Here is a 17,954-nt window from a genome sequence, read left to right as displayed (position 1 = left end):
TTTATCCTTTTTCTGCATACGAAATCTTCAGCCATAGCTTTGATGGCTGACTTTCAAAAGATATCTTGAAATTATCTATAATGACAAATGGATATATTGTTTATCACTAATGTGTGTGTTTTTTAAATCATGTATATTTTTTAAAATTTTCTTTGTCTGTTCATCAGTTAGCATCAAACCATGTTTTCCCCTCTGACTTCTTTACTGATGGGATTTGATATTGTTATGTTTAAATGCCTTCGTTAAGTCTCTCTTTTATGGTGTTTTCTTTTACTTGTATATGTTTAGCTTTACATGGTCACTGCTTTATTCCTTTTAATTCGTTTTTCCTGCTTTCTTTAAATATTTTCTAATGCTTTATCAATATTCTAAATAAAATAGTTTAAAATTACAAATTCAATGCCTTATTGACACCTGCAACCTTTTTTTAAAAATAGATGTACTTTATTCTTTTATGTTAGTATTTGGCTTTATTCATCTTCTTTGCAACTACACATATGTTATTCTTTTTAAACAATTTATGTTAAAAACAAATGACGAAATTGTATCTTTCTCAGTTTTTGTATACGAATCTCCAAAGAAAAATATCAAACGTGCAGTGTTGGTGTTCAACCTGTGGGGGGCAGTGTGGCGCCATTTTTTAGTACAGATGGCAGTATGAGAAGAAGAAGAAGAAGAATTTGAGTAGTGGTGGGCGCGTTTGGTACCTGCTCTGGTGAACGCAGTTGAATTGTACTTAACACGACCAGCAGGTATAGTGCAGTCCTGAGATGTTTATTACACCTGTAATAAGGCTTAGGGTAATTATGTCACGTTGTTACTTGTTAATTTATGTGATTATGTTTAATTTAGGTGAGCTAGCAACCATTTAGCGTCCACATCTTATAGGCTAGTTAGCTTGTTAGCATTAAAGAACGTAAACACTCCATACTACAGTTAAGACCGGAGACATGATAAGCATACAGTCTTTTAAATGGTTTATAATTTGCACATATCTTTAGTCAAGCTGTTGTTGATGTCTGTCAGTGTGAACCAGCTGCTCAGATGTTGATGCCTGCTGCAGTGGGGCTAAGCGACTTTCCTCCTCTGTCCTTTGAAATAAAACGTCTTGTCATCATGCCAGCTGCCTGAGCCATGAGTGAGTTCAGGATCCACCACGACGTGAACGAGCTGCTCAGCCTGCTGCACGTGCGAGGAAGTGATGGAGCGGAGGGATACATAGACCTACTGCAGAAACACAGGACTCCTTATGTGAACACCACTGTCTCTGCTCACAGTGCCAAGGTGGGTTACAAACACCCATGAATGCGTTTCTTCCAGGTGTGGGAAAAGTCCCACAGTTGTGGGATGTAAAACCGCTTCCATAAAAACAAATCTCTGTGTGAGTCCTGAAAATGTACAGCAGTGCACGTGCATTTGTGGTCATGTTGAAGAGGCCACAAAGACACAGAGAAAAAGCCCACAGAAATGTCATAAGTAAAAAAGTGAGACCAAATGCGTTTTGATCTGCGTCATATCAACACCTGGGTCTAAAGTTAGTGTTCCTCAAATTAAGTCAGAGGCACATAATATTAAGGTTCACAAACTTCTCTTGATATGCTTTGTCAAGCCAGGAGATGCTGCTATTGCAAGAATTTTAGATTCCTGATGCCCACTTTGTCTATGTTCCTACTGCAGTTCATTAATGATGAAATGAAAAAAACAGATTAATACAACAATATGAAATAATTAAGATTGTTGGGCGGATTTCTTATCAGTAAATAAAAATAAAATACAACAAATCTAATAAAATTAGGATAGAACACAATGACTCTGCTGACCTGATCTCTTCAGGTGACTTGTTCCAGAGTTTTGGGGCTTTAACTGAAAATGCTCTTTCACCTCTTGACTTAAACCGGGTCTCTGGAACACGTTAAAGTCCTCTGCAAGAGAGTCTCAATCTACTTAAAACCATTTGTCCCCTTTTTCCAGTCTTCCACTACTGTGCAGTCAGTCATCAACTGGCTTAGGTGACTAAATATGCTAAAGATCAGAAAGATTTGTTATTTTGTTTGTGTTTAATACTCACGATTGGTGAAAATATTAGGATATACATTGTAATTGTGATAGATCATATATAGTATGCCATTATGAACCATATGAATTGCATATATCTCTAATTATTCCCTCACTGCAAACACAAAGAGATGGAAATCATTTCTTGAAAAGCCTCGGGACCCTGATAAAGTCACGCCTGGGCGGTCATATGTGTCGTCATGTGAATATTAATCAACCAAAAGACATGAAAAGACAGAATATCATAGGAGGCAGAGCAGTTATAGAGCTCAAATAACATCTGGCCGTAACATATAGAAATGATTTAATGGAAAACCAATGTGTTACTGACTGCATATTGTCGTCATAGTTGCTGTTGTATGACTTTCAGGTGAAATTAGCAGAATTCTCTAAAACTCCGGAGGACTTCTTGAGGAAGTACGAGGAGCTCAAGTCCAAAAATGTTCGCAACCTGGACCCTCTGTTGTATCTGCTGTCCAAACTCTGTGAGGATAAAGAGGTAATGCGCAACACAAACGCACCTTTTAATGTTGCATGATGCTAAAAGCTTTATTTTTGACCAGTCAGATTATGCTTTTTGTAGTTTTCTTTAAATAAGTATGACAATTGAGCTTGTTAAACTTGTTTAGATTTAAACATGTTTAACTTTGTGTTAAAAATACTTATTTCAGATTTAGAAGTGACGGGTGTGCAGCAAAAGTTTAAAAGATTGCAGTTATTCTCAGTTTGGATGATGTTGCAAAAGAGTTTTCAGTTCAGTGAAAAAGTATTAAGAAGATGACTCTCAACCACCAAAAGCAAATAGGGACATTTGCAGCTCTTTTTTTGTCCCATCATAAATTTTCTGATTATGGATTATTTCCCACTGTCTCATAACAGATTTGTGAAATATTGCCTCAACAATTAAAGGTGATGAATTGAGACCTTAAAACGGGTCTTAAAACCAAAAGCATCCGATACTATATTGAAGTGATTTGATTCTTACTCTGCCGGTAATTCAGGTTGCACGTAGGGGAGGTATTTGTAAAAATTTGGCACAGTGAAGCTTTTTAAGTTCAAGCCATAAAATCAAGCCATGCTGATTTTCAGCTATTGTGGGAGTGATTTATGAGGACTTGTAGCAGAGCTCCTGAATAACATGGACCACATTATTCTGCTAAATGTTCTTCAGCTCTCTTCTTTTCGCGTGTTTCATAGTGAAATTACCCACTATTTTCCCGGGTTGCTTTAATATTAAAAGTATGAATCGCTTTACAGTTTTGAAGAGATAAAATACATCTTTTAAATGACAAATGGCCAATGTCTCTGATTTTAAAGAAATGTATGAAATGCACTATTTAAAAAAATGCAAAGATTTGACTATTTTCCATGTTTGAATGAATGATTTGATCTAAAAGTAACATCTTTGGTGTTTGACTAGACGCTCCAGTCTCTGCAGCAGAATGCCAAAGAGAGGTCAGAGTCGTCTGTGAACACAAACGCCACAACAACGACCAGTTACACGCTGCCTCAAACCAGCACCAAGATGTCCATGCAGGAGCTGGATGAGCTGCGGAAGAAGCTCGGCAACGTGACGGCCAGCTCCAACGCTCCCCTGGTGAACATTTCTGACTCCCGTTGGTGTTGATTCTCAGTCATCCAGGTCACGGTGACCGTAAGAGCTTGAATAAGGGCAACTGGGCTTCTTCTCGGATCTTGAAGACGTTTCACCTCTCATCCAAAAGTCTTCTTCAGTTCTAAACTAGGTGTTGGGAAGTATCATCTTATAGTGGTTCATTCTCAATGGTTTACCTGTCTGAGGAAGCACGTGCACACTCCCCACCAAAAAGTTTAAAACTGAAGAAGCTTTTTGGATGAGAAGAAATAGAAACCCAGTTTCCCTTATTCAAGCTGTGAGGATTACTGACTTTTAAGGTTTAAAGTTTAAAGTTAACCTTGCTGTTGAAACATTGTTTTACTTGATTAGTTTATTTGAGATATTGCACAGTTCAAACAAGATACTCACTCATGTTTAGTTATTGGGTGAGTCTTATAAAACATGTCCAACAGCCCTCTTTCCCTTCTGTTTTTAGCAGTCTGTGGTTTTGTGCAAAGCTGTTTAAACAGTGAACAAAGCTCCAGACTCAGATCTGTGCCAACTTTCACTGAGGTGAAAGAATAATCACAACAGTACAAAATAACTCCAGAAATTATTCGATATTTTCTCACTCGGATAGCACAGATGAGTCTAAATAAACACAATATAAGGTTAACCCACATTATATCGGTTTAATCTGACCGCAATTCTTCAGCGTCTCTTTGGAAATGTGTCTGCAGCCTGCTGAGGTCACACGGAAGATGCTGAGGGACAAACACAACAAGAAGAACCCCACGCAGCCCAACCCGGTGTTTCCTAACTGGGTGTACGACCGCCCGGCTCTCCTCGGAGACTTCATCACCAGCCCCACGCCCGCAGCAGATCCAGCCGTGGCCATCGGTACACAGGAAGTACATTTTCACACTTGCTTCTGCTGCGTGTAGCCTCAGTTTACTAATCCCCGCGTCTGATGTTGTCTGTGCTCAGGCACGCTGCCCCTGGCGACTCAGGAGCAAGCTCTGGTGGAGGACCTGCTGTTCGTCCTGGTTGGTGTTGATGGTCGTGACATCACCGCCCAGCCTGTGCTGGGGAGGCAGAACCGCTCTTTTATAGTTGATGCGACTTTGGACATGTCTGTAAAAGAGCTTGTGAACAGAATATTACCAGTAGCATCATATTACTCCACTATTACACGGTGAGGAGTGATGTCAGGATACCTCCAGCCTTCTAAGGGGGTTAAACTTTATTACCAATGCTCTTAAAACTGTATTATAGCTCACTGTTGGCAGGAATGTCATTTCCAAACTGTTTATGTATGTGATTGTTACTCAGTTACTAGTGTTCCACTTCTTTAATTTTCTGTTGAATTAATCTGTCAGCTTTAAATAAATACTATATGTTTTATTTAGTGAATCCCTCCATCCATTTATTCACATATTTTCTGCTTCTTATCCAGTTAAAAGTCATTTTTAAAGATTAATTTATCATCTCATTGAGAATTATTGTGATACAGAGCGAGACAAAGTGTCAGAAATGTGTCAGAAACTGTTAATGACTTATTTACAGTTCGGTCTGAAAATGTGAACCCTGCAGTAATAATTTGGTGACATGTTTATTTATCTTCCAGGTTCATTGAGGAGAAGTCGTCCTTTGAGTACGGCCAGGTGAACCACGCCCTGACGGCGGCGATGAGGACCCTGATGAAGGAGTACCTGATCCTGGTCACGCAGCTGGAGCACCTCCAGCGACAGGGCCTGCTGACCCTGCAGAAGCTCTGGTTCTACATCCAGCCCACCATGAGAACCATGGAGATACTGGCATCTATCGGTAGGAGGCCGACCATGAGAACTGGGGCATTTCTAACCAGGTTTAGCGCATAATTTGCCTAATATCTGAGAGAACTGTCAACCCAGTTTGACAATAGAAATATCCCTGTTGCGGAACTGAGCCTCAAATTTACCTCTTTGAGGCGGTTGCCTTTCTTGCTCAGAGGTTACCCAGGTTGCATTAGGTCCAGTTGACACAAGAGCACCCTCTGCTGGATCATGAAGCAAATTACATCTAACGGTATAACAAATTATGTTTTACTTTCTGGTCTTTTAATCTCGTTTTAGTGTCTCCAATCCACAAAGGTTATTGAAATTAGTCTTTGGGGAGGTGTTATGTAACATACAGGTAATTATAATGCTGTTCTACAAGTTCACTGTCTGAGTTCTATTTGAATTAGACACGAGTTTAGTTTATCCGTTGGCACTTTTTTTTTTTGCTTGTTTCCTAAACTGATACGATCATCGTGTGGCTAATTAACTCCACACGTGGCTAGCTTTTAAACTTCAGAGAACCCTTAATTTGCCTAATATACCATGTCCCTGAGACACGTTTAGCTTCATCTCGGGATCACGAGTTGATTTGTTTCTCAAATCGAGATAACAAAGCTTCCTTTCTTGTGAGAACAATTTGATTTATGTTGTTTTTACAAGAAATTTGCCTTTTTGTTTTCTCAAGATCATGACATGTTACAAGAAAATGAGGTTCCTGTGTTACCGCCTATAACTTTCGTGAGTAATTGTGTGTGTTGCTCTGAATTCAGTGAATGTCTCATCTTGTAGAGCACAGAAAGTGGCACCTGTGGGCAGGGATTCCGCTTCAGCTTGTCCGTCATGCAATCCCACGCTCTGTAAAAGATATTAACACTTTCATTTGATAAAAACAAGCCTTGTTATCTTTAGATTACAACATGATTTATCAGTTGTCACAACAATATATGCTTATACATCTAAATCAAATCAAATCAAATCAAATCAAATGTATTTGTATAGCACATTTCATGTACAAAACAGTTCAAAGTGCTTTACATAAAATAAAAGCATTGCAGCAGGGAGTGGAAGAAGCATTAAAAATACATAAAAGAATATAAAGAGAAACAAATAAAATCATTTAAATTAATTTAAAAACAAACAACTGTCCAGGTAAGTTAAAAGATATCGTGCAGATTTCATGCATAGACACATGAGAACAGAAATGTTTTTAACCTGGATTTAAAAATGTCTCCATTTGATGAAAGTTTAATCTCCACTGGCAGTTTGTTCCACTTGTTTGCAGCATAACAGCTAAATGCTGCTTCTCCATGTTTAGTCTGGACTCTGGACTGGACCAGCTGACCTGAGTCCTTGGATCTAAGAGCTCTGCTGGCTTTATATTCTCTGAACATATCACAGATGTATTTTGGGCCTAAACCAAATATTCTAAATATTATTCATCTCATCTCAGGACTGTGGAGCGGATGAATCTCCACAGCTTTGAAAGTGAATGCACGCCTCAAATTTTTCTAAATAATTTCTTTCTGTAAGCAGTTTTCTGTATTACAGCATCAGAAATCTGGGCTCAGGTGTTTTATTTCCCTGAAAACGGCTGAGGGAACTTGGCCTGAGAGAAACTTATCATTAAAGCGATACTCCGGAGTAGATTCACCCTAGGGTCATTTGAACCGTGATATCCAGCCAAGTAGCCCACCCGCAGTTTTTTCGATATTGGCTGAACATCAGCTGAGTAACTGAGTTATCCCGAATAGCTTCGTACAAGGGTTAATGGATCCTGGCAGTATCTCCAAAATTACCACACTAAAATCACATGCAATGACACCAAACTTCTACAGTAGTACAAATATGGTCTGTACTCACAAAACGATGCATTTGGAAGTTTGTACATAGTCCAGGAGTTTATTATTATCAACACAAGCCTGATAGCTTTTCTGCTGCTAAAGCTGCGTCGACGTCACTTCTGGGAGCTGGGAGCTTCAAAGTAAGATGAGGGTTGATCTACTACTGTGGACAACAAAGTATATGCTATATTCTACATGTTTTTTTATGAATTTTTATGTTGTAGAGTTGTGAAATTATTTTATCAATGGAGAAATTGAGCAGCCTTGCTTTGTTGTCTACAGTAGTAGATAAACCCTCATCTTACTTTGAAGCTCCCAGATCAAGGAAGTGACGTCGACGCAGCTTTAGCAGCAGAGAAGCTATCAGGCTTGTGTTGATAATAATAAACTCCTGGACTATTTTCCATATTTGTACTACTGTAGAAGTTTGGTGTCATTGCATGTGATTTTAGTGTGGTAATTTTGGAGATACTGCCAGGATCCATTAACCCTTGTACGAAGCTATTCGGGATAACTCTGTAACTCAGCTGATGTTCAGCTAATATCGAAAAAACTGCGGGTGGGCTACTTGGCTGGATATCACGGTTCAAATGACCCCAGGTTGAATCTACTCCGGAGTATCGCTTTAACAGAACCGAAACACAGATCAAGTCGTCACATTAAGAAAACAGGCGGCCGATGCTTTCATTCACTCAAATAATAAATTTGTTTTTTGCAGCATCCTCAGTGGACAAAGGCGAGTGTATGGGTGGATCAACGCTGAGTCTTCTTCATGATCGAACCTTCAACTACACGGGGGACAGCCAGGCTCAGGAGCTGTGTCTCTACCTCACTAAAGCAGCCAGCGTCCCATACTTTGAGATCCTGGAGAAGTGGATCTACAGAGGAATCATCAGGGATCCATACAGGTTCAGCCGTGGCCTGATACACTCCCCGTAATGATCAACGGTTTAAATAATATTCATGAAGCTCACTCTTGTGCATGTTTTGCCTGCACAGTGAGTTCATGGTGGAGGAGCATGAGCTGCAGAAGGAGAAGATTCAGGAGGACTACAACGACAAGTACTGGGACCAGAGATACACCATCGTACTGCATCGGATTCCCTCGTTTCTACAGAAAATGGCGGACAAAATATTAAGCACAGGTAAAAAGGGAACAAAAGCACGTGAAATAATTTTTAGACGGTGTGTTTAGAGATGTTTTTTTTTTTCACAGGGAAATACCTCAATGTGGTGCGAGAGTGCGGGCGAGATGTGACGTGTCCTGATGCAAAGGAGGTGCTGTACACCCTGAAGGAGCGAGACTACGTGGAGCAGATAGAGAAGGCCTACAACTACGCCAGCAAGGTGCTGCTGGACTTCCTCATGGAGGAGAAGGAGCTGGTCTCACGTCTGAGGTGAACGCTTGTTTTTTAGAATAAGAACCTGGAAAGATACCTGCAGGGATGTGATTCTGTGCAGCAGGTTATCCTTTCACTGCAGTGCCAAAGTTACTGCCCTGTGCAAAAGTCTTAAGGGGATCCTCATTTCTTAATATTTCCTTTCGAGATGCCAGATTTTCTTTTAGTCTTTTAAAGTGGACTTGAGCAATAGTTCTGCAGACTTTCATTGGCTTCTTTTTCACAAATTTTGTGTTCAGTCCTTGTACCTCACTATTTTCCAGAGGAGTGTGTTTTTGTTTATTAAGCCACATAACTCTGAGCTATAAAACATTCAAGACTGGGAAAAAAACAGCAAACTCAAGGGGTGAACCAGTGTTGTGTCCACACATAACAAACAACTTTTAGATTGTATCGTTAGGCACTTTGTTACCAGCAGCCTGTCACAAAGACACATCATTTGCTCCCATTTCTTTAGTTTCATCTGACAAACACCAAAGATAACACAGTTTGACAGACAGAAAATAGGATTTCAGGGAGAAAAGGCTGAGCTGTGCCAAAGGACACAAGAAGTGGGCTGAAAATCAGTGGCAGCAGGTCTGATGGAGGGATGAATCCTCCCCAGAGCCCGGAGCTCAACATTACTGAAGCAGTGTGGGATCATGTTGGCAGAAAACGGAACAAAAGGCAGCCCACATCCAAAGAAGAGCTTTGGGATGTCCTTCAAGAAGCCTGGAGAACTATTCCTGAAGACTCCTTAAAGAAAGGACAGAAAGCTGGTCTGAGAGGGTTCAGGCTGTGTTGGAGGAGAAAGGAGCTCAGAGCAGATGTTCACTTTCAAGCTTGTTAGAATTGGACAAACTCTGTTTGTATACACTCTATTAGATTTTCACATTTTGTTTGACACTGTAAAACCAAAAAGGGAAACTTGTGGACATCAGAATATATAATCTAAAATAAAAGTAGACATAATCTTGCGTCTAATTATTTGCTGATGCCTGATTTAGTGTGTTTTGTTTTGTTTTGCATTAGATCAATCAAGCACTACTTTTTGATGGACAAAGGAGATTTCTTTGTGCACTTTATGGACCTGACGGAGGAGGAGCTGAAGAAGCCGGTGGACGACATTGTTCCCCCGAGGCTTGAAGCTCTCCTGGAGTTGGCTCTGAGGATGAGCACAGCCAACACGGACCCCTTCAAAGATGATCTAAAGGTGGGTGGGAGTAAGAGAGTGCTTCTCTGTCCAGGACACCTTTTTATCCTGGAAAACCCAGTTCAGATTAAAAAAGATGAAGTGGCACACAAACCTGAACAATATGAAATAATAAACATCACAAAAAGCAGCGATCTTTCAAAAAGAGCGGCCACGTCTTCTTCTACATATTAGATAAATATAGGGTTTCTAATTTAGGTTCAGGATAAGGAATCAGCAAACTGTCAAACCCTCTCACCAAAACGTCTGGTTTGTATTAGGACACTGCTAATGTCACAGTGATGAGGAGTCATTTTTTGGAGTTCGGTCCAGTAGATGCAAGCATTAAGGTTGAGCTAATGAAAGCTTGTCAGTAAAATCTGTCCCTACCACAGTTGTAGTGCTACACGGCACAAAAACACACTAAACTGATAGTTTAGAATATGTGGAGCTCATTTTTGGAGTCACATTTCAGTCGTACTTCTCCCAAAAAGCAAAATAAATGCGTTATCTAGTTGGTCATTTTCTCACTGTAACATTCAATAAAAGCTTTCGAGCAATTTACCCTTAAATAAGAAATGAAAATGTTTGATGGTCGCACAAAAAAAGCATTTAATGCACTTTTCAAACGAGAGTCTTTCAATGTGCTTAGACAATAAACATAATAAAAACCAGACAAATTTAAAAATACAACACAGGTAAAGCGTGTAATAATTAAAAAGAAGATAAAAGGCCAAATAAGACGAGCACAGTACAGTGAGAGATGAAACAAATGCGATGTGAAAAAGATCAGTTGGAAGATGTGATGTAAAAGATGCAGAAGTTGAATCTCTGGAAGTTGATTCCACATAAAATGTGGATGCAGCTTTCCTTTGATTAGCCCTAACTCTGGGGAAGAGAGAAAAGCTCTATCTGAAGATCTAAGCTGCCCAAGAGGGTCATCTGAAGCTTTATGGACCACCAGCGTTATTTTAAAATCGCTATTAAGAGCAGGAGGGCAGTTTAAGAAAGTTTAGATTTTAACTTGTTGGCACAGAAAAATAAACTCATCGACAGAAACTCAAACTTTATAAACCAAATGAACAGACAAACAAGAAACAGCTCTGTCTTCATCAGTCCTGTCACTTCAGAGATGATCTTGACAGAAATTGCCAAATAAAGGTGGAATCTTAAACTATTCAACAACTCCTCCGTGCGTCCACTTCCCTTTTACACTGTTTAAGGTCTGATCCTCCTCTCCTCTCTGCACAGATCGACTTGATGCCTCATGATGTCATCACTCAGCTGCTGCGAGTGTTGGCCATCGAGACCAAACAAGAGAAGGCCATCATCAATGCCGACCCAACGGACATCGGGCTCAGCGGGCTGGAGGCCTTCTCCTTCGACTACATCGTCAAGTGGCCGCTCTCGCTCATCATCAACAGGTTCGGAAATTCATACCTGACTGTTTGGGTTTTATTTTAACAACAGCAAATAGAATAATCTGCATCTTTTTTTGTTAATTCAGAATTTAAGAACTGAGATTGATGGTTGGTAACTGGATTTGTCTAAACTCTATAAGTCTAAGTAGGAGTGAGTGGGGTAAAATGAGCCCTTTAGTTTAAACATATGTGGTCCTTAATATAATAGTAAATAAGGAAAAAGTCGAATGAAAGACACTAACTAAATTTCAGAAAGATAATAAAGGAACCAGTGTGGAGTCATAGAGTTTGATGATAATAATAATAGTTTGTAAGAAGTTCACATGCGTGTGTTTATTATCCAGGAAAGCGCTGACGAGGTACCAGATGTTATTCAGGCACATGTTTTACTGCAAACACGTCGAGCGGCTGCTTTGCAACGTGTGGATCAGCAACAAAGACTTCAGGCAGTACTCCTTACACTCTGCCAAATGGTGAGCTGTCTCATTTGATGGGAATTTTGTTAAGTCTCAGGTAGAAAATGTCCTCACGCTCTGCTCGAATGACTTGTGCGCAGGTTTTCAGCCGCGTTCGCCCTGCGCCAGCGCATGCTCAACTTTGTGCAGAACATCCAGTACTACATGATGTTTGAGGTGAACGAACCGACCTGGCACATCATGGAGAACAACCTGAAAACAGTGAGTGAACAAACCTGCAGAGCAGTGAAGAGGAGGCGCTCGGATTGTGGATTTTTCGTGCTGAATGTGCCGGCTTTTCTTCTCCAGGCTTCAAACATCGACGACGTGCTCTGCCATCACACCAGCTTCCTGGACAACTGCCTGAAGGACTGCATGCTGACCAACCCTGAGCTGCTCAGGATCTTCTCCAAACTCATGTCCGTCTGCGTCATGTTTACAAACTGCATGCAGGTTTGTTGACAAGATGAGGAGGATAAAGATGTTTAAATGTTGGGTTTCACAGCATTTTATCAAACCGGAACCCTCTCGAGTCTCTTATCCTGTTTAAAATTCATCCAGCTTGCCTAATTCATGCTTGAAAGGAAGACGTGAAGCGCTGATTATTGATTTATTTTGATAATCGTGACAGTGATAAAGCAGAAAATGCTAAGCTGTACCGTACTAAGGCACATAAAAGTTTTTTGTTTGGGGAAAAAACTTACGAGATGCTTTTTTGAATAGAAGTTCGTAGATTTTGGTCTGAAAAGTTGCCGGATGTAATATCTTTCTCTTGTTCATGATCATGCTGGTTCAGTGTGTCTGTGTGTGTGTGTGTGTGTGTGCGCACACACACAGCGCTACATTAAATCTGCTATTTTGGTTTGTAAAAAAAAGCTAAATAGATACATGAATAGGCTGCTAATTGTGCAGCCATTGAAATACCAAAGCAGCCCACCTGGGTAAAACACCACAGTCGTTGATGGACATAATATCAGAATAAATCAAATGAATGTATTTCAAGGTAAATTGCTGTTTAAATGAGTCATTCTGGTTGTCAGTGACTGATCACCTGACACCAAACGCTAAATATCTCCAGACATGATTCTTCATGAGTCCCTCACAGGTCTCAGGAGTTCTGTCACTTTGTACCAATGTATCCTTTAGACATCCAGAATCGGACCAGATGTCCTTGATTGAAATATTGCGTACATTTTTATTCCAATTTCTTTTCTTTTTCTTGATGGTTGTAGCGGTTCACGCAGAGCATGAGGTTGGAGCGCCTCTCTCTGGAGCAGGGAACGATGGACGGGCCTCCCACTCAGAGCGAACAGGCTGCCGAGGCAGAGAAGAAGAGGCTGACCACAAAGGTACTTATAAAGTCAGCACTCTGAGAAACTCATCATATCTGAGCAGGTGGGCTGCCTACAGTGGTGGGAGATCTAAAAATTTACCTCGTGCCAAGTTCATTTCAGTTTTATTTCCTAATTTACAACAAAAAGTGTCTTCGCTGGTAGTTTTACGTAGAGAGTAGTTTTTATTATTTTACATTTTATTATTTTATTTTATTATTATCATATATATATATATATATTCTCCAAGTATTGCGATTCGATATAATCAGTAATTGCAATTTTCTTCCTCCTTTAAAAAAACAAACAAGTTGAATCATACACTTCTAGAATGAATGTCGTTCCCATAAACAATGCACATCAGTCTGTGTCAGTCAGTCCAGCAGCTGACATTTATCTCAACTGAGACAAAAAGAGGCATTTTTTTAAAGTTTACAGTTACAAAATGAATTGAAATGTCCACAAATGTGGGCTAGTTTTAACATAACTTAATGTGATGAATTGATGAAGTTTATCTGGACACGGATATGATGTAATATAATCGATTCAGGGGAGAAAAATCGATTTTTAAAATCATCCCATAAAAAAATCGCGATATGTACATGAATCGATTTTTTTCGCCCACCCCTACTATATATATATATATATATATGTTGTACCAAACAAACCAGGCCAAATTCCTTATGATGTGAAAATTACTTGGCTTTAAAATATTTTATGATTCTGATTCTGACATGTAGTCATGTTCCTAAAATAAGGAGCAGCTATCAAACAGATCGACATCGTTGGAAAAGTTATTTAAGCTGACTTACATGTTCAAAACCTTCCAGAAATGTTTGGTGTCCTTGAATGCAGCACCGTGAGCAGTTTCATTGATGCGTCACATTAAACGACATCTCTGCGCTCCACCTCCCTCCCTGCCCGCTGCTCCAGATTTTAGCCGAACACGTGGACGCCCTCCAGTCCGACGCGAGCTTCGAAGCCACCATCAGCAAGTTCGACAGCAACTTCAGCATGCTGCTGCTGGACCTGCTGGACAAGCTGAGCATCTACAGCACCAACGACTGTGAACACAGCATGATCAGCATCATCTACAGGTAAACATGTCAACTTCCCACCATCGATTTTCATGTAAACAACACACAGGATGACAAGTTTAGATTCATGACATGATGAAATAACAGAGAGAGCATTTGGGAGGTCAGCGCCTTCTTAGCAAGTGATGATTGACTTATTTAAAAAAAAGATAAAGAAAACATGACATTGAAATGACAAACATGAAGGCAGATTATTCCACACTTTGGGTAATGGTCTATAATTTAAACATGAGCAGAAACAGCCAAAGACGAAGCATCACATGACTTTCGGGTGGAAGTATCCATTTTTCTGACATTCCCAGAAACACAAACGGTCTCTCAAGGCCGCATAAATTAATATTCCACTTTGCTTTCCACCTAAAGTTTTGTAGTTCTTACTCTGGCTGAGTTGAATGAGATGTGTCAGTAATGTGTTGGGTAAATTTGATTAGATCTGGCACAAACAACCACTTTGATTCAAGAATTTAGTGGCTGTAATGTTTGGACGGCAGAAAATTCCTCATTTAAGGATGGCATCAAGAAAGAAGGAGCACAGCCAAATGTTTGCAGAAATTTATTTTGCTGGTGTTTTTATTAGATAAATAGGTACATGTACAGTATTTACAGCACAACCAGGAGCCCGAAAGTACAACCACCCACTATACAGAGACACTGATGTCCAGCATCACAAACGGGACTGCGATCCTTACTTTAACACCGTTGGATTAACTTGGATTCACTGTGCATTAACCAGGAGTACAGTCAGCTACAACTGCTCATGTTTCGTGCCTCGTTTCGTGCCAGAATCATCCAGGGAAAAGTATTTCTGCCTTACAGAGGTTGTTCATTTAAAACGGAGGTAAAGAAAAAGCCACAGAAGTGACATATAGTGTTGTAGCTTTAATCCCAGCATGAAGCACTTAAGCATCACTTTGAATGTTACGCCCACAAGGAATTATGGGTTAGAATTATCTGCTTCTTTCTTAATTATGAAGGACGATCCAGTGTTTCCTGTTCAAAGAGATGATAAAGGAGCAGTGGAGCTCCTTTCCTGGTCATTTGAAAGAATTTGACCTGCTCTTTCCATGTTTTTACCACTTCATGACCATTTCATTTAGTTTGGAAACTTCCAAACCTGCCTGTTCGGACCTCAGGAAACAAATTATGAAGCAAAAAATACTCTGAGAATACTTCCATATCGTGCACGACAAGGATCCATTGAATAGGATCAGTCTTTAACAGATTAATGTATTAAATGTAAATTAGTGTTTAGCTGCATGTATTTGGGAAAAACTTCTTAGTGTAACAGTGTGATTTTCAAAAACGTTTCTAAAGCTCTTCCTTTGTAGAGTATTTGTTGAACATCTGTAGTTTCAGCGCTGCACTCACATCACAGCTGAGTGTAAGTGTGGTCGAGCCTAAGGCCTTACAGATTCCTCCAGCCACCTTTCCTTAACCCAGCGACATTTTCAAAAGAGGTCAAGGATAAGATCTCTGAATCTTTGAGCGATCGGATCCTCAGTCCTTCCTCCGTGTGTTCACACCTGTGGTCCACTTGTGGGCAGATTAGCCAGGACGTATGTGCGCTAAAGGTCTGCAGAGCCTCAGTATCTGTGTAAATGACTTCACAGGTTGGACTTCAACGGGTTCTACACCGAGCGCCTGGAGCGGATGGCCATCGAGCGCAGTCAGAAAGCAGCAGTGTAGCGTGTCGTCGGTGTGTGTCTAAACTGCCCCCCACCAGCAATAAAAGAAGCTCTCCTCATGCCTGTCCATCCTTCAAACCGCCCACACAACCTCAAAGAGATGATACGAGTGTGTACATTTTGTTCAATATAATGTACTCTATGAACTGTAGTAACGTGTGGAGCAGAATCATTTCAACGCTCTGAAAATGTAACTGTTGACACTCCTTATGGGTAACTTATTGTACCTGTACAGTGGAAATGTGTTTGTATTTAACCTCATAATTAAAACAAGACTTTACTGAACTGATTTGGACTCTTGACCTTTACTATATACTTTTGTTGCTTTTGGAAACTCCAAACTAAACTAAATAAAACGAACAACAGTCCTTCTCTGGCTCTCAGGTGTAAGATGAGCTTATTTGAAATTCAAAGACTGAGTCAAGAGATTATTTTTGGCTGCTTTGTGTCTTGATAGTTGCCAAGGACGTTTGAAAACTAGTCAAACAGTCATAAACAACTGTAGTCGTACAGGAAATGTAATGACTGACTGAGAATAAAAGCAAAAGATTACTTCCACATACCAAACATTGACCAATTCTTCTTCCACGTTAAGTTATGTTATTTTATATAATGTAATATATGACATGAATGAATAGAAACCAGCAAATCTTAATTTGTTAAAGCTAAAACTTGATTTTTGTGATTCTTAATGCAGTAAAAATGTGTCTTCTGTTGTTGTGTCTTTGGCTTTTTAAGTGAATATTTTTGTGGTTTTGAAGCATTTGTAGGATCAGTCCTGAAGAAATATCCATGCTGCTGAAAATTTCTTTCTTTATTTCTTTAGCCTTTATTAACTTTTCCTGCTGAGACCTGAAATATGAATCAAAGTAGGTATTGTTAAGGTGCTGTGAATGTCTTCTTTTCAAGTTAAAGGAGCTTATTGAACAATTAAACCAAGGAACCAATCAGCTTAAAGCTTAGCTGGACGCTTTTTAGACATGTAATCAGCCAAAAACTGAAACTATTTCTATCTCAGCTCTGTGATTCAGCTAGAAAACATGAAACAAATTCAAAGATGAAAGTTAGATTTTACTTGCTAATCATCGGCAAGTCTTTCTATTTAAGTCTAAACCTTCTTCCTGACATGAGAAAATATTTGCAAGCAAAGAATATCCAGATTTCAAATCCCTGCACTGGTTTTATTCATTTTAATGTGACTTTGTAGAAATTATTCATGGATCCTGTGTCAGATTGTAGTTTGACCAACATGGATCTCGCTTGTTGTGAAGCTATACCTGTTTTTTAAAGTAACACTAAGGAATTTGGTAATTTTTTCCCTCTTTGGGTCCCCCCTACAATTGGTTGCAACAACACTGTCATAAAGACAAATCTTTGTGTGATCCCTGCTCATGTTAAGCTATACACATTTGAAAACGTCCCAAAGATGACATCAAAAGCTCATAAAAATGCCAAATGACTGTAAATCAAAACGTTGTGGGGCAGAGCCAGATGACAAAGTCGTGAACTGCAGTTTCAGGCTCAGAAATGTGCATAACAAAAGTCAGTTTTCCTTCACACAAGTCGGGAGCACATAGTTCTCTAATGTTTATGTTTTAAGTAACTAAAACACCCAAAAAAAACTTTGACAAAGAAGGAACCAACAATTATCTTGTGAAACAACTACATGACATTTACAAATTTGTCAGATCAGCTGTCAAAAGGATGTTTGTTTTAGTAAATGGTTGATCAATTATTGAACTATTAGTGAAGGATAAAATAAAAATGCCTCACTAACGGTAAATAAAACCTGGAAAGATGAAAATTATGAGAAATAAGGAAACCCGAAACAGCAGCCTCATCAACTTAAACATTTATATTGGTTACTTTCATAGATTTTTGAGCATAATTTGATAACACTGACTTTTTTCTCCACTAGTTTGACTGAAAAGTCAGGTTATAGAAACATAACTGTTGGTAACTGCTTAAAATATCCATGTCGGAAGATTTTCTGTATTATTTAAAAGACGGTCGGCAAAGTGGTAGCTACAAGTGGGAGACATTTTCCTCATTATTGGGTCGCTAGTTCAGTCAGATGGCTTCAAATTTACTGAAATAAACTC

General features: G+C 39.5%; 1 protein-coding gene across 1 annotated transcript; it reads left to right on the top strand.

Annotated features, from left to right (window-relative positions):
- Positions 1 to 669: 669 nt before the first annotated feature.
- Positions 670 to 16,137, top strand: tubgcp2 (tubulin gamma complex component 2). Its single transcript, XM_075457739.1, has 18 exons — positions 670 to 752; positions 1,124 to 1,284; positions 2,426 to 2,554; positions 3,476 to 3,652; positions 4,372 to 4,531; positions 4,619 to 4,826; positions 5,259 to 5,458; positions 8,011 to 8,200; positions 8,292 to 8,437; positions 8,509 to 8,689; positions 9,704 to 9,884; positions 11,115 to 11,287; positions 11,629 to 11,757; positions 11,841 to 11,961; positions 12,049 to 12,192; positions 12,972 to 13,088; positions 14,004 to 14,167; positions 15,778 to 16,137. The coding sequence occupies exons 2-18, from the start codon at positions 1,135 to 1,137 to the stop codon at positions 15,851 to 15,853; spliced, it is 2,646 nt and encodes an 881-aa protein (XP_075313854.1). The 5' UTR covers positions 670 to 752; positions 1,124 to 1,134; the 3' UTR covers positions 15,854 to 16,137.
- Positions 16,138 to 17,954: the final 1,817 nt, after the last annotated feature.

The sequence above is a fragment of the Odontesthes bonariensis genome, chromosome 23 (genome assembly GCF_027942865.1).
Source record: "Odontesthes bonariensis isolate fOdoBon6 chromosome 23, fOdoBon6.hap1, whole genome shotgun sequence".
In the NCBI taxonomy this organism is placed as follows: Eukaryota; Metazoa; Chordata; class Actinopteri; order Atheriniformes; family Atherinopsidae; genus Odontesthes; species Odontesthes bonariensis.
This window is presented reverse-complemented; position numbering and strand designations above follow the sequence as displayed.